The sequence below is a fragment of the Capsicum annuum genome, chromosome 9 (genome assembly GCF_002878395.1).
Source record: "Capsicum annuum cultivar UCD-10X-F1 chromosome 9, UCD10Xv1.1, whole genome shotgun sequence".
In the NCBI taxonomy this organism is placed as follows: domain Eukaryota; kingdom Viridiplantae; phylum Streptophyta; class Magnoliopsida; order Solanales; family Solanaceae; genus Capsicum; species Capsicum annuum.
In genome coordinates this window covers 208039936-208056993 of record NC_061119.1, presented here as the reverse complement: position 1 = coordinate 208056993, position 17058 = coordinate 208039936, and the positions used below count along the sequence as shown (strand labels likewise).

The following is a 17058-nucleotide window of genomic DNA, read 5'->3' as shown; positions in this document are numbered from 1 at the left end:
AAATATGATTCAAATTGATGTGTCTCTCTTAATCTGTAGCAACAAAGAAAAATATATGTGTGTATATGTTTATATTTACATTATTATATTAAAGTGTGAGAGATTTTTAAGAAGTGATTTGAACTTTTATACTTTATTAAAAATTTCTGCAATAAATAAAATTATTTAATTTAAATAATCAAATATTACACATACGAAACACGTGTGACTAAACTAGTATATATGTGTGTGTGTATATATATATATATATATATATATATATCATGTAGCACTTCTTTTCTTCAAAAACACGATGACCCTACGAGATTACTAAATTATTAATCTTGATGGATCTGAAAAAGACCTGTCAGAATTAGTGTTGTATTTTATAATTATTACATTATGTATGTATTTTCAATTTGGTTCAAAATCATTTTCCCTCCCCAACTTTGTCTTAAAAATCAAACTTCCCCTCAACGTTGAACAATAATCATACTCCCCCTTTATCCTAATTGACTTTTTAAAATTTCTATTTTACCCTTTATCATCAATTTATTTTTTTAACCTCTTTAAAATTATCATATTTTCATTTTTTTTAAAATTCATATAACAAAATTTTAAAAACATAAAAATTATCTTCTAGGAAAAAGGTAAGAAATACCAATTAAGTATTTAAGCTAATGATGATCTTTGTGAAATAAATTAGCATGATAAGAAAATTAGTTTTATTAATAATAACCAAAACTATAATATTTATTTTACAAGTGAAAATAATAAGTAATACTAATTTTATAAACATATTTCAATGCAAAAAATATAAACAATAAATGAAAGTGATAAGCCTCTAGTGCCACCCCGAACTATGGTCAAAGTTGTTACGACACACTCCAACTTCAAAGGGGTCCTATTATCCCCTGAACTCAAATTTAGCGTATTTTTGTCATTTTTGTGCTAATGTGGCATCTTTATTACATAAAATGAAGTCCACATCAAATGTATCACGCCATCTAAAATGATTGACAAAAGGTATTACGTTGGCTAAAAAGATTGACAAAAATACGCTAAAATTTAGTTTAAGGGGTAATAGGACCCTCGTGAAGTTGACGTGTGTCGTAGCAAATTTGGTCGTAGTTCAGGGATACTAGATGTTTTTCTCAATAAAAATAAGATCAAATTTTAAAGATTATATTTATTTATATAAATTATAAAATATGTAATACTCTATTAATGACAATCACAACTTATTTACTGATATAGACAATAGATAATATAGTTTATTATTACTTGATTCTCATACTAAAAATAGATGTTTTAATTTATCTGCTCAATTTGTGAAATCAAAAGAATTGTATTATGTTTTTTTTTTCTACTCTTTAGTGTTAAATAACTATATAAAGTAACAGTATAGATAAATTTAAAGTTTCAAATTATCATTAATAAGGTTAATCTAGCAAAATATACCTCTAAGTAAATTTTTCTTAAGGATTGTGTTATATCAACAAAAAGTTAAATAATATGAAATGAATTTAGTAAGAGAGTGATAAAACACGAAAATATACGCACTTAGGAATGGGTTGTTTGGAAACAAGTTATTCCGGGATTAGTTATCACAAAATAAGTTGTACTAACATGTATGTGTGATAACTTATCTCATCACCGTGGTATAAATGGTGCGACAAATAATTTTGAGACTACTTAATACATCTAATTAAACGCAAGATAAATAATCATGAACTTTATCTCTGAATTATTATAATTATACTTCACACCAAATGACTCTTTAATACATATAATACTAAAATAACGATCTTAAAAAATAACATTGAATTTTGTGATTAATTTATAAAAAGTATTAATTTGCTTATAAAGTTAATAAACATAAATAAAATGCTACAAATATCTATGTTAAAAAAATATTCATTACATATAATATAAAAAGATATTACATAAATATAGGATTAAAATTATAAGGACAAAATAGACATTGCATAGGATAAAGGGGAGAATATGATTATTATTCAATGTTGAGGGGAGTTTGATTTTTTAATGAAAGTTGGGGGGTGAATGATTTTCGCCCTTTTCAATTTTGATGTATGTCAGTAACTAATTTTTTGAATGTTTATTGTTATGTTATTTAAAATATATTGCGGTATATATTAACAACATATTGTATTTACATTTTTCATTTTGTGATGGTTATATTTTTTTATACAATTATAATTTATAATAAAATTAACTTATATTTAATATAAAATAATATATTCATGAAATTAATTTATAAAAATTATAAATCAAGATTTAAAATTAATAATATATTGAGATAAATGTGTAGACATACTAGGAGAGATAAGCTTAGGAATATTCGGGACAAGGTAGTATAGTGGACAAGATGATGAAAGCGAGATTGAGATGTTTTGGGCATATGATTAGGAGAAGTGAAGGTGTGAGTGGTTGGCAATGGCGGGCACTAGAATAGGTCAGGTCAAAGAAGTATTAGGGGAGGTGGTTAGACAGGACATGACATCTCTAGAGCTTACCGTGGGCATGAATTTAGATGGAAGGGCTTGGAGGTTTCAAATAGGATAGAAGGTTAGTTGATAGTTGAGCGTTATCTTACTTTCTTAAAGGATAGGCTTGGTGGTCATACTTATACCTACTTTACTATCAGTGGTGTTAGCACTATTTTCGTAGTTTCTTGTTCGATGATTTCAATTTGCACTTGTATTTTTTGTGCTTTGGTTATCATATTATTGAGTTGTCATTACTTTTCTTTTTTATGTATGTTGTGTAGTGTTTTCTATTTTGTTTTATTTCGTTGTTCCTAATACCTTCATTTTTTAAATCTCTTTTTTCAAACTGTTTTGAAATACTTTATTTAAGCCTCGGATCTATTGGTAACAATCTATCAATCTCCACGAGGAAGAGATAAGGTCTACATATACTCAATTCTCTCGGACCTCACGTGTGGGATTACACAGAATATTTTTACTGTTACCATTGTTAAGAAGCAGCTAGTACAGATCATCATTGTATGTAAGTTTTATTCTTTAGGAATCGACAAAGTAAATTTTGATAGAACAATATACTCATTGAGATTAAGTGATATACCTGGTGACAGTATATATAGCGAAGAATTTCCTTACGATGTTCAGCTGGAAATACAATATTAAGATGCCCGGTGATATACATACACATAACCTGGATTTTAGATCCCCGGGCAAAAGAATTGGCTTTAACATATCCAATCTTCAATTTTTCAAACAAAGGAAAAGTAAAATAAACTTACCAGAGGTGGAAGATAGAAGAGAGGACCAGTGTTTTCAGCAGGCCAATGTCCATCAGTAACTTGTAAAGCTGAGAAGAAATGAACAGCTCTACGCAATGCAATTGTGGCAACTTCATGGTTGATTTCTTCATTGTCTTCTACTTTTACTGATGGAATTCTTTGTTTGAAATTCTTCTCTCTGAGAAACTGGAGAGAAGTGAGCCAAAGGTATCATCCGGGTGTTAAAATCTATATCTATATCTCTTAACATATTAATCTATATCTATAATCTATATCTATAATATATTAAAAGTGTGAAGGGCCTTAAAAATATTGTTTGAACTTTTTACCATTAAAAGTCTTTACTTTAGACAAAATCGTCTTTTCTCTATTTTTTCCTAATATTTATGAGTTGAAAATTAATTAAATATATTTATGGTAAAACATTTTCTTATTAGAAGTCATCAGAATTTCACTATTCTTTTCTAATTTAAGAGTTAAAATTAATTAAATATATTTATGGTGAAAATTTTTTCTTATTAAATATCATCAAAATTAGTGACAATTAATATTTTTTCTATTAATTTAAAAAATACTAAAATAACTTCCATCTATAAAAGTTAGCCGTAGGTTGAAACAACAAAACTATCAGAAAAGTTGGCCATAGGTTTTTGGTTTTAGTAGTACCAATAAATTGGTAACATAATTTTTTTTCTTCTTAGAAAACTCTCACTATTTTTGGAAAAATAAAAATTGCTTACTAGAGAAAATTGAAAGAAATGTGTCTTTTAAGTCTTGAATGAAGGATTGGTGACATTGACCAATTTAAAGGGTCAAACATAATTAAAAAACTTGATTAGGTTAATTGTGGACTTGATTAATATTTTCTAAACTTTTTAATCTTTTCAAAATATGAATTAACCCACACCCACAAAACTTCTCTCCTTCTGCAAATCAATCTCTCTCTCTCTTCTCTCTTTCTCTCGATAGTTTCTCTCTTTAACTTCTCCCAACCAATAACTTTTCAAATTTATCCCTTCAATCTTGTGCAACTTCAACCTCTGGCAACAAATAGTTTTAAGTTCTTGCTCGTTCCTTTTTTACTTCAACCTTCAGTCGACGTGACAACATTCTCCGGCGACAAAAACTTCGAGTTCTTCATCGTTTTTTTTCGATTTTCACAAGTAAAAAATTAGGGTTTTTAAGTTATGACAAAAATGAGGAACTTGATTTGTTGGTATTTGCTATTTTTTATATTTTTTGTTATTTTTTTTAATGTTTGTTATTTTTTTGTTGAATTTCTCATCTAGATGTATCTGCTACTGTTGTTTTTAATAATGGATAAAACATGTAACGTGAATCCAACAGATGAGTATTTGTTGCAACATATATGACTAATATGTTGCACAAATTAGTAATCAATTGCAACATATATGACTAATATGTTGCGCAGATTTGTAATCTGTTGCAACATATATGACTAATCTGTTGCAACATATATGACTAAGTTGTTGCAACAAATGAGTAATCTGTTGCAACATATATGACTAATCTATTGCAACATAGATGACTAATTTGTTGCAACATAGATGACTAATTTGTTGCAACAAATGAGTAATCTGTTGCAACAAATGAGCAATCTGTTGCAACATATATGACAAATATATTGCAACAGATTACTCATCTGTTGGATTCGTTTTATAGTGTTGTAATATGAATCCAACATATGGGTCATCTGTTGCAACAGATTAGTCATATATTGCAACAAATTACTCACTTGTTGCAATAGATGACTTATATGTTGGATTCATATTGCAGGTTCTATCCATTGTAGCAGCAGCAGATACAACAAATAAGAAATTCAACAAAATTTATAATTTTACTTACAAAATAATCTATGAAGTAATGTCCAAGTGATATACGAACAAAATTTGACCTAAAATTTTTTTAAAACATTTCAACAGGGGCACAACGAATAAATAAAACACATGAAAAATTTTATGAAATAGGTAAAGAAGACAAAAATAATATACCATACATTAAATGCAAAAGGATCAAGGGGACAAACTTTTGAGTTCTCCTAAAAATGTTTAAGTTCCCTAATATTTTAATTGCTTTCTAATAGTTAACCCATCTGTTACAACATATTTTCTATCTGTTTGATAATTTTCAACAGATGAATCATCTAATGCAACATGCTAGTCATCTGTTGATTCAAATTAAGCAATTATTAGTAATAACTAAATTGATTTAGCTAAAATTAAAGACGTCTCCACGACAATGGGACAAACATTTGTGTTCTCCTAAAAGTATTTGAGTTCCCTAGTATTTTAATTATTTTCCAACAGATTATCTATTTCTTGCAACAAGTTAGTCATCTATTGCAATAAATGTTTATAACAGGTTAGTCATTTGTTTATTCAAATTAAGCAATTAGTAATAATAACTAAATTAATTTAATTAAAATTGAAGACAAGTCTTTAATACAAGACCTTAGACAAGGGGACAAATGTTTGAGTTCTCCTAAAAAATTTTGAGCTTTAGTATTTTAAATTGTTTTTCAACATATATCGAACTCGAAACCAAAATGAGCCATGGAATTAAAAAAGTGACCAAAATAGGCCACCTATTTAAAAAGTTACCAAAATAGGCTAAATACAACAATTTATTACATTTTCTACTTTTTTCTTAACGGTCAACTAACGGAGTTGACTTTTATAAAAACGTAAGAAATTCTTACATTTTACACGATAACCGAGGAAAAAATATAATGAATTGTCAAATCAATTAAAAAGGTACTAAAAAAAAGAGTTGTTCAACGTAACAAAAAGTTACATTCTTAACTTTTTATAACAGTGGTCCCCACCCGCAATTTCTTTTTCCACAAATATCCCATCACTTCTACTTTTCCTCTTTTTACATATGATAATTATGAATTTTTTTATTAGTTAAATTTATTTATATATTACATGTAGTTCAAATAATTTATTTTTCTAATAATTTTTTACGTTTTACATAAAAAAAAATTTAAAAAAAAAGTATCAATTACCTCATTAACTTAACAATTTTCTTATATTTATTCTATATCAAAAATAATCACTTCTATCATTAATTATCCGATTTCTCTTTAAAAAAATTATACTTTTGAGTTTTTCTCTACTCCAAAATAGTGAAATATTGAATTATCATCGATCAAATATGCTATTATATACAAGAATTATATTTTTTTAGGAGTTTTCCTAAAAAAATATATTTTCTTATATTAATTTAGGAGAGTTCCTAAATTAAATTGTGATTTTTTACTGCATTATTTATAATATGAAACGTATTTGTGCATGTGAGTCTCCTCAATATCTTAATCGAAACACTAATCGAAAACTATGATAAATCACTATTCGAAAAAATGAATTTCATATTTTTAACAGAACAAAAAAATTATAATTCTTGTATATAATAGCATATTTGATCGACGATAATTTAACATTTCACTATTTTGGAGTAGAGGAAAACTCAAAAGTATACATTTTTGTTGAGAGAAATCGGATAATTAAGGATAGAAGTGATTATTTTTTAATATAGAATAAATATAAAAAAAATTGCTAAGTTAATGAGGTAATTGATATACTTCTATTTTTTAAATTTTTTATGTAAAACGTAAAAATTTATTACATAGAGGAAAAAATAAATTATTTGAACTACATGTAAAATATAAATAAATTTAACTAATCAAAAAATTCATAATTATAATATGTAAAAAGAGGAAAAGTAGAAGTGATGGGACATTTGTGGAAAAAGGAATTGTCGGTGGGGGACCACTGCTATAAAAAAGTTAAAAATGTAACTTTTTGTTATGTTGAACAACTCATTTTTTTGTATCTTTTTTAATTGATTTGATAATTCACTACATTTTTTCCTCGATCATCGTGTAAAAAGTAAGAAATTCTTACGTTTTTGTAAAAGGCAACTCCGTTAATTGATCGTTAAGAAAAAAATAGAAAACGTAATAAATTATTACGTTTAGCCTATTTTGGTAACTTTTTAAATAGGTGAACTATTTTGGTCACTTTGTAAATTCTGGGGCTCATTTTGGTTCTGAGTTCACATATATCTTGTCTATTTAATAATTTCCAATAGATGAGTCATATGTTGCAATAATTTAGCCATCTGTTGCAACAGATGTCTATATTTGTTGGATAATTTTCAATAGATGAGTTAGCTATTGCAACAGGTTAGTCATCTGTTGCAACAAATGTCCATATATGTTTGATCATTTTCAACAAATGTCTTTAACTGTTTGATCTTTTCCAACAGATTACTCATCTATTGCTACATGTTAATTGAAATCGTAATTGAACTTATCAATTCATCTTTGATTTTAGTTAAATCAATGTTGTTATTACTAATAATGTCTTAATTTGAATCATTTCAAATAAAATTGGCCAATTAACACTTTACTCAAGACGAATACACTTAGATGATCATGTAATTACTCTGAGATTAATTAAAATCATAGTTAAATTATCAATTCATCTTTAATTTTAGTTAAATCAATTTATTTATTAATAATAATTACTTATTTTTAATTATTTCAAATCAAATTGGTCAATTGATCATTCTATTTAAGATGAAACACTTAGTTGATCATGCAATTACTATAAAATTAATTGAAATTGTAAGTGAACTTAATAATTCATCTTTAATTTTAGTTAAATTAATATATTTATTTCTAATTATGGCTTGGTTTGAATCATTTCAAATAAAATTGGTCAATTGATCACTCTACTCAGGACGAACATCCTTAGTTGATCATGTAATTACCATGAGATTAATTGAAATAGTAATTGAATTTATTAATACTAGTTAAATCAATTTAGTTATTACTAATATAATGGCTTAATATGAATCAATAGATGACTAACATATTGCAAAAGAGGAGTAATTTGTTGAAAATGACCAAACAGATAAAAACATCTGTTGCAACAGATTAATCACCTATTGCAACAGGTTAGTAACCTGTTGGAAATAACAAACAGATAAAGTCATATGTTGCAACAGATTGGTCATCTGTTGGAAATGACCAACAGATAAAGACATTTGTTACAATAGATGACTAATCTATTGCAACATATGTGTATATCTATTTGATAATTTTCAACAAATGACTCATCTGTTGCAACATATTCAGTCTGTTGCAATAGGTTATACACTTAAATGATCATGTAAGTACTATGAGATTAATTGAAATTGTAATTATTAAATCAATTTGTCTATTACTAATAATGGCTTAATTTGAATCATTTCAAATAAAATTAGTCAATTGATCACTCTACTCAGAACGAACACACTAAGATGATCGTGTAATTAAAATGAGAATAATTGAAAATCGTAATTGAACTTATCAATTCATCTTTAATTTTAGTTATATCAATGTAGTTATTACTAATAATATCTTAATTTCAATCATTTCAAATAAAATTGGTCAATTAACATTTTACTCAAGACGAATACACTTAGATGATCATGTAATTACTAACTATGAGATTAATTGAAATTGTAACTAAAATTATCAATTCATCTTTGATTTTAGTTAAATTAATTTAATTATTACTAATAATTGCTTGATTTTAATTATTTCAAATAAAATTGATCAATTGATCATTCGACTTAAGACGAAACACTTAGTTGATCATGTAATTACTATAAAATTAATTGAAATTGTAAGTCAACTTACTAATTCATCTTTAATTTTAGTTAAATCAATATAGTTATTTCTAATTATGGCTTGGTTTTAATCATTTCAAATAAAATTGGTCAATTGATCACTCTACTCATGACGAACACATTTAGTTAATAGTGTAATTACCATGAGATTAATTGAAACTGTAATTGAACTTATTAATTCATATTTAATTCTAGTTAAATAAATTTAGTTATTACTAATATAATGGCTTAATATGAATCAATAGATGACTAACATATTGCAAAAGATGAATAATTTGTTGAAAATGACTAAGCAGATAAAGATATCTGTTGGAAATGACCAAACAGATAAAGACATCTGTTGGAAAAAACCAAATAAATATAGACATATGTTGCAACAGATGACTAACTTTTTGCAATAAATGACTCATCTATTGAAAATTATCAAACAAATATAGACATCTGTTGCAACAGATGACTAAGTTGTTGCAACAGATGACTCATCTGTTAAAAATTATCAAGCATATAGGATATAGGTTGGAAAATAATTTAAAATACTAAAGCTTAGACGTTTTTAAGAGAACTCAAATGTTTTTCCCCTTGTCTAAGGTCTTGTCTTTAATTTTAGTTAAATCAATTTAGTTATTACTAATAATTGCTTAATTTGAATCATTTTAAATAAAATTTATCAATTGATCATTCTATTAAGGACGAATACATTAATTGAAATTGTAAGTTGACTTATCAATTCATCTTTAATTTAGTCAAAATCAATTTATTTATTACTAATAATGACTTAATTTGAATCATTTAAAATAAAATTGGTCGATTGATCACTCTCCTCGAGACGAATACACATAGTTGATCATGTAATTACTATGAGATTAATTGAAATTGTAAGTAACTTATCAATTCATCTTTAATTTTAGTTTTATCAATTTAGTTATTACGAATAATGGCTTAATTTGATTCATTTAAAATAAAATTGGTCAATTGATCACTCTAATCATGACGAATACACTTAGTTGATAATTTAATTTCTATGTGATTAATTGAAATTGTAAGTTTATCTTTAATTTTAGTTAAATCAATTTAGTTATTACTAATAATATCTTAATTTGAATTATTAAAATAAAATTGGTCGATTGATCACTCTAATCGGGACGAATACACTTAGTTAATCATGTAATTACGATGAGATTAATTGAAATTGTAAGTGAACTCATTAATTCATGTTTACTTTTAGTTAAATCAACATAGTTATTACTAATAATGGCTTAATTTGAATCATTTAAAATAAAATTGGTCAATTAATTATTCTACTAAGGATGAAACACTTAATTGATCATTTAATTATTGAGATTAATTGAAATCGTAATTGAACTTACTAATTCATTTTTAATTTTAGTTAAATCAATGTAGTTATTTCTAATAATGGTTTAATTTGAATTATTTCACATAAAATTTGTCAATTAATCATTTTACTCAGTATGAAACACTTAATTGATCATGTAATTACTATGAAATTAATTGAAATCATAATTGAACTTACTAATTCATCTTTAGTTTTAGTTAAATCAATATAGTTATTTCTAATGATGACTTAGTTTGAATCATTTCAAATAAAATTGGTCAATTGATCACTCTACTCAGGACAAACATACTTAGTTGATCGTGTAATTACCATGAGATTAATTGAAACTGTAATTAAACTTATTAATTCATATTTTATTTTAGTAATCAATTTAGTTATTACTAATAATGACTTAATATGAATCAATAGATGACTAACATGTTACAACAGATGAGTAATCGGTTGAAAATTACCAAACAAATAAAAATATCTGTTGAAAATGACCAAATAGATATAGACATCTGTTGCAATAAATGACTCACTTGTTGCAACAACTAATTCATCTATTGAAAATTATCAAACAGATATAGACATCTGTTGCAACAGATGACTAAGTTGTTGCAACATATGACTCATATGTTAGAAATTACTAAATAGACAAAATATGTGTTGAAAAGCAATTTAAAATACTAAAGCTCAAATGTTTTTAGGAGAACTCAAATGTTTTTCTCCTTGTCTAAGGTCTTGTCTTCAATTTTAGTTAAATTAATTTAATTATTATTAATAATTGTTTAATTTGAACCAACAAATGACTAATCTGTTATAAGCATTTATTGGAACAGATGACTAACTTGTTGCAACAAATAGGTGATCTGTTGGAAAATAATTAAAATACTAGGGAACTCAAATATTTTTAGGAGAACTCAAATGTTTGTCCCATTGTCTTAAAGACTTGTCTTTAATTTTAGCTAAATCAATTTAGTTACTACTAATAATTGTTTAATTTGAATCAACAGATGACTAACATGTTGCAACAGATGATTGCAACAGATGATTCATCTGTTGGAAATTATCAAATAGATAGAAAATCTGTTATAATAGATGGGTTATCCATTAGAAAGCAATTAAAATACTAGGGAACTTAAATGTTTTTAGGAGAACTCTAACGTTTGTCCCCTCGATCCTTTTTCATTTGATGTATAATATACTATTTTTGTCTTCTTTACCTGTTTCATGAAATTTTTCATGTGTTTCACTTATTCGTTGTGCCCTTGTTGAAATTTTTAGAATTATTTTAGGTCAAATTTTATTCGTATATCACTTGGACATTACTTCATAGGTGATTTTGTAAGTATAATTATGATTTTTGTTGAATTTTTTATTTGGTATATTTGTTACTACTACAATGGATAGAACCTACAACATAAACCAATATATGAGTCATTTATTGCAACAAGTGAGTAATCTGTTGCAACATATGACTAATTTGTTCCAACAGATGATCCATATGTTGGATTCATGTTGCAACACTATAATACAAATCCAACAAATGAGTAATCTGTTGCAACAGATTACTCATATGTTGCAACAGATTAGTCAATATATTACAACAGATTAGTCAATATGTTGCAACAGGTTACTCATATGTGCAACAGATTACTTATCTGTTGGATTCACGTTGCATGTTTTATCTACTATTAAAAAAAATAGCAGTAGCAACTACACCCAGATGAGGAATTCAACTAAAAATTATAATTTTACTTACTAAAATCACCTATAAGTAATTTCGAAGTGATATATAAATAAAATTTGACCTAAAAAAATTTAATCAAGTAGCAATAATAGCGTTAACAACAATGTTCAACACAACAAGAAGATGATGATAATAAAAAAAGAAGAGATGATAATGAAGAACAAGATGATGATAATGAAGAAGAAGATGATGAATAAAGCAACAACAACAATGAACAACAAAAATCTCGAAGAGAGATAAAACTCCAATAAATGAGGAGAGAGAGAAACATGCATTTTTTTCCCTCTATTTCTAGTTATATTAGGTTTTACATTGGATCAAAGTATAAATTAAAAAACTTGTGGGTTATTTTCATACTTTTCTTACTTTCTTAATCCTTAATAAAGTAATTGTCACCTCCACTCAATTATTAAGACTTGTGTCACCCACACTTCATTTTAAAACTCTTTTGTCACCTAGAGCCCAAGGCCCCTGCTTACTACTTATGTAAACCTACAGTAGGATTGATTTATTTTGTTATTAAAAAATATTACAATCGGAAAAAAAGCTTTTTGGTTTTGGTAGTACCAATAACTTGATAAAATAAATTTTTTTCTTATTAGAAAACTCCCACAATTTTTGGAGAAACAAAAATTGCTTACTACTTATGTAAAACTATAGTAAAATTGATTTATTTTGTTATAAAAAATATTACATTCCAAAAAAAAAAAGTACATTTACACTCTTACAAATATACCCGTGCCAATATATATTATTTTTTTATCTTAATTTATGTGACACAAATATAATTTAGATAATCAATCATTAAAATAATTTAAATTTTTTAATTATTGTGATTTATAATACTTTTTCTTCTCTTCCAATTTAAGTGACACTAGAATAAGTTCGAGAGTTAATCGAATATTTTATATATTTTATATTTTTAAGCTGTTAAATATGTGTTTCATAATGCTTTTAGTATTATTTTTCAATACGTTATCTCTTCCTCTGTCCCATCGTAATTTCTATGGCACTAATATAATTTCGATAGTCAAACAAATATTTTATGCTGACTTATCATTTTGTGTGTATTTTATCTTTTTATGAAATATTATTAATTTTTTAATGCTTAGATGAGCATAAAAATTAATTAGAGTGATATAATAAAATTACGATTGAAACAATGAAGCAGCCATGTCTTAAATAACTTATAACAACTAATTAGAAGTGATAAATAAAATTATTATAAAAAATACATGTGAAATTTTCTTGAATAGGTTTTATATAAGACATCTAATTAATTTAAAACATCGAGAGTTAATTTATCATTTTATATTTATTTTATCTTTTTATTAAATATTATTAATTTGTTAATACTTAAATGACTTATAATAATTAATTAGGGTCAATATAGTAAAATTACGATTAAAGCAGTTGAAGAAGGTAGTACAAAACATCAAGGGTTAATTTATTATTTTATTTCTATTTTTTTTTCAAAATTAATTACGGGTGATATGATAAAATCACGATTGAAATAACGAAACAAACATGTCTTAAATGACCTATAACAGTGATATAATAAAATTACTATAAAAAAAATACTTGTGAAAAAATCTAAATAGGTCTCATATAAGACATAAAGTAGAAATAAAACGTCAATAATTAATTTATCATTTTATATTCAATTTATCATTTTATTAAATATTATTAATTATTTTATACTTAAATGACTTATGGTGATTAATTAGGAGCGATATAATAAAATAACGATTGAAGCAGCTAAAACAGGCAACACAAGCAGACATGTCGAAGAAGTGTCTGCTTATTGTCCTTTATAAGTAAGTAATTTGATGTTATAGTGAATGTCTATATTTTCTTTTTGAAGAACAATTAGAATTAGTTATTTTAAGACCAAGTTAGTTTATATCCTACTATCATCAAGCAAGATGGGTATTTGGTTTAATGTACTGGGGAAAGAAGAAGCTCAATGGTTTTAAATAAGAATGTAATCAATGATTTTGTGGATGATAGTAGACATTCATCTCTATTTATATATATATGAAATAATCATAATACAAATATGATTCAAATTGTTGTGTCTCTCTTAGCCTGTGGTAATAAGGAAAAGCGGAACTATATGGTATACGCAAAAGTGATGATCCGTCAACTACTTGAAACTTCTGATGATAAAATGTATATGTGCATATGTTTATTTTATAATATTATATTAAAATTTAAAAGAATTTTGAAAACTGATTTGGACTTTTACACTTTATTAAAAATCTCCGTAATAGATAAAATTATTTAATTTTAAATAATGAAGAGTTACACATGCGAGGCACGTAAAATGAAAAAGGGAAAAAAGAAGAGAAATAGAAGAGAGAAAATAAAGTGGAAGTAAAAAAATGAAAATAAAAAAATGATAATAAAAAAAATAAGATGGAAAAAAAAAAGGTAAAAGATATGACTATATTTGGGGGAGGTGAAATAGTGGAAGGAAAATAGGAAAATGTAAAGTAGTAAAAGTAAAATATGCATTTGTCATCTTATTTTTTTATCATTTTATTTTTTTATTTTGATTTCTTTTTATTTTTTCATTTTTTTCTTTCCACTTTATTTTCTCTCTTCTATTTCTTTTTTTTTCTTTTTCGTTTTCTTTTTTTCCCTTTCTCATAGCTTTTTTTTTTTTTCTATTTTCGTTTTCTTCTTCATTTTTCTATTTTATTTTATTTATTTTAATTTTACACTTCTATTTCTCTTTCTCCTTTTTTTTTTCTTTTTCACTTTAAGTTGTCTTTTCTAAAAAAACAACAAAGAAATGATGGAGCCAAATTGACAAATTATATTCATATTTTATCTTTTGTATTTGTAATAGATGTTATGGAAAATCTATGATGTTGTTAACCCTTTGATAAATGACTTCCTATTTTTTCCCATCACAACATTCAGGTTGTCACCTTCTGTTTTACCTTAATGTTTTCTACTATTACAATTTGTTACAAATAGTTGCATTATATTATTAAACTCATATATAATGTAATTCGATTTTCATTTGTATGGTTTGGAGTGCGTTTCAAGTATCAATACCAACATCATTTTGAAATTTGAAAGTTCACAATATACCCAATCCTATGAATATACAAATTTTTTAAAACGATAGTTTTTTTGAATCAAGCTCCAAGGTTGGAGGTTCTTCTAGATTGTTAAGTTCAATTTTAGCCAAATTTTTAATAAAATTTATAGTCACCGAGAGTTTAAAATTCATTTTATGGATCCATTTTTCTTTAAGATTTCAAAATAAAACATCACTGTCTTTCATTCTCTTATATCTATATTATATTAAAAGTGTGAAGAGACATAGAAATATTATTTTATTTTTTACCCTTCATTAAAAGTCTCTGCTTTAGACAAAATCAGTTTTTCACTATTTTTCTAATATTTAAGAATTTAAAAATTAATTAATTAATTATAGGAAACCTTTCCTTATTAGAAGTCATTAGAATTAGTGACAATTAACATCTTTTTCATTAGTTTAAGAATTCTAAATAAACTAAAGTTGATTTTAGGAAAAAATGTGCGAAAAACACCTGTACTTAGGTGAAATTTGCAGTTATGCGCCTTGAACTTTGTGGGGGTCCCATGACCCCCCTAAACTATTTTTTATCGTATTTTACTGGCATATATTTGCCCCTTTTCAAACATTTTATTTCTTACGCGCTCAATGTGAGTGAAATACACGCAATGATCCAAGTGTCAAATATATTCCTGTAAATACAGTAAAAAATAGTCTTGCAGAGGGGGGGGGGGGGTCCTAGAAATCCCACAAAGTTCAGGATGTGTAACTGCAAATTTCACCAAGGTATTGGTATTTTTCGCACCTTTTTCCTTAATTTTAAGAAGATTTGAAAAATCTAGAAATAAATATGAAAGTATTAGAATAAGAGAAATATAATATTTGTAAAAGTTTTAAGTAAGTAAGCTAAGATTTTAGAAAAATTTAACTTTTAAAATAAAGAAAGATTTTAAATATAGAAAAAAATAACCGTAGTACAAATATAGTTCAAATCGATGCATCTCTCTTAGCCTCTAACAACAAGGTAAAGAGGTATTGCATGATAAATGCAAAAGTGACGATCCATTTACTACTTGAAACTTAATAGACAAAATCATCTATTTTAAAATAATCAAAAGTTACACGTGCAACGCACGTGCGGTTAAACTAGTTAAAAAATGGTGATATTGAGTTGGCCAAATTGGATTATAGATCTATAATTTATCTATAATTTATATGTATAATCTATATCTATATCTATATCTATAATAATAATATAATAATATATTAAAAGTGTTAAAACTTTTAGAAAAGTGATTCGAACTTTTTGTCCTTCATTAAAACACTCTGTAATAGACAAAATTGTCTTTTCACCTATTTTCTCCAATTATTACATTATTAAATCAAGCACTCCTAAAATATATGAAAAACTCTGATAAAATACATATATGGACTCTGCAATAGACAAAATCGTCTTTTCACCTATTTTCTCCAATTATTACATTATTAAATCAAGCACTCCTAAAATATATGAAAACTATGATAAAATACATATATGGAAAGATTAAGAATCCTAAATGAATCCTAAAATATAAGAAAATAACAGTCTTAAAATAATATATGTAAAGAATCACATTAATTTTTTTTTAGTCTTTTCAATGTTTTTTTAATTGCAAATAAGTCCGTATCGGATTTTAAGCTTCTATATTTGATGCCTTTTTTTTTGTTTGTTTAATTACCTTCAAAATAAGTCCGTCTTTTTTATTGTTGCTTTAAATTAGGCTTAACATATTTTTAGTGCTATTCTTTTAATAATTTTTTAGTGACCATTTTTATTGGTTTATGTGATGAGATGTTCCTAGCAAAATAATCTTGCATGTATTAATTGCTTTACAAAGGTCGTTTCTTCTCGTTCACAATTTTTGTAAGTTTATTTTTTCATATATATATATATATATATATATATATATATATAT

At 25.6% G+C, this 17058-nt stretch overlaps 1 protein-coding gene across 1 annotated transcript in view; it reads right to left on the bottom strand.

The window, feature by feature from the left end:
• The window catches only part of LOC107856119 (beta-amyrin synthase-like), a 37044-nt gene that overhangs the window by 16509 nt on the left and 3477 nt on the right, over nt 1–17058 (bottom strand). Inside the window, 2 exon segments of the mRNA XM_047396480.1 lie at nt 3088–3177; nt 3266–3451. Coding sequence (XP_047252436.1) covers nt 3088–3177; nt 3266–3451 — 276 coding nt within the window.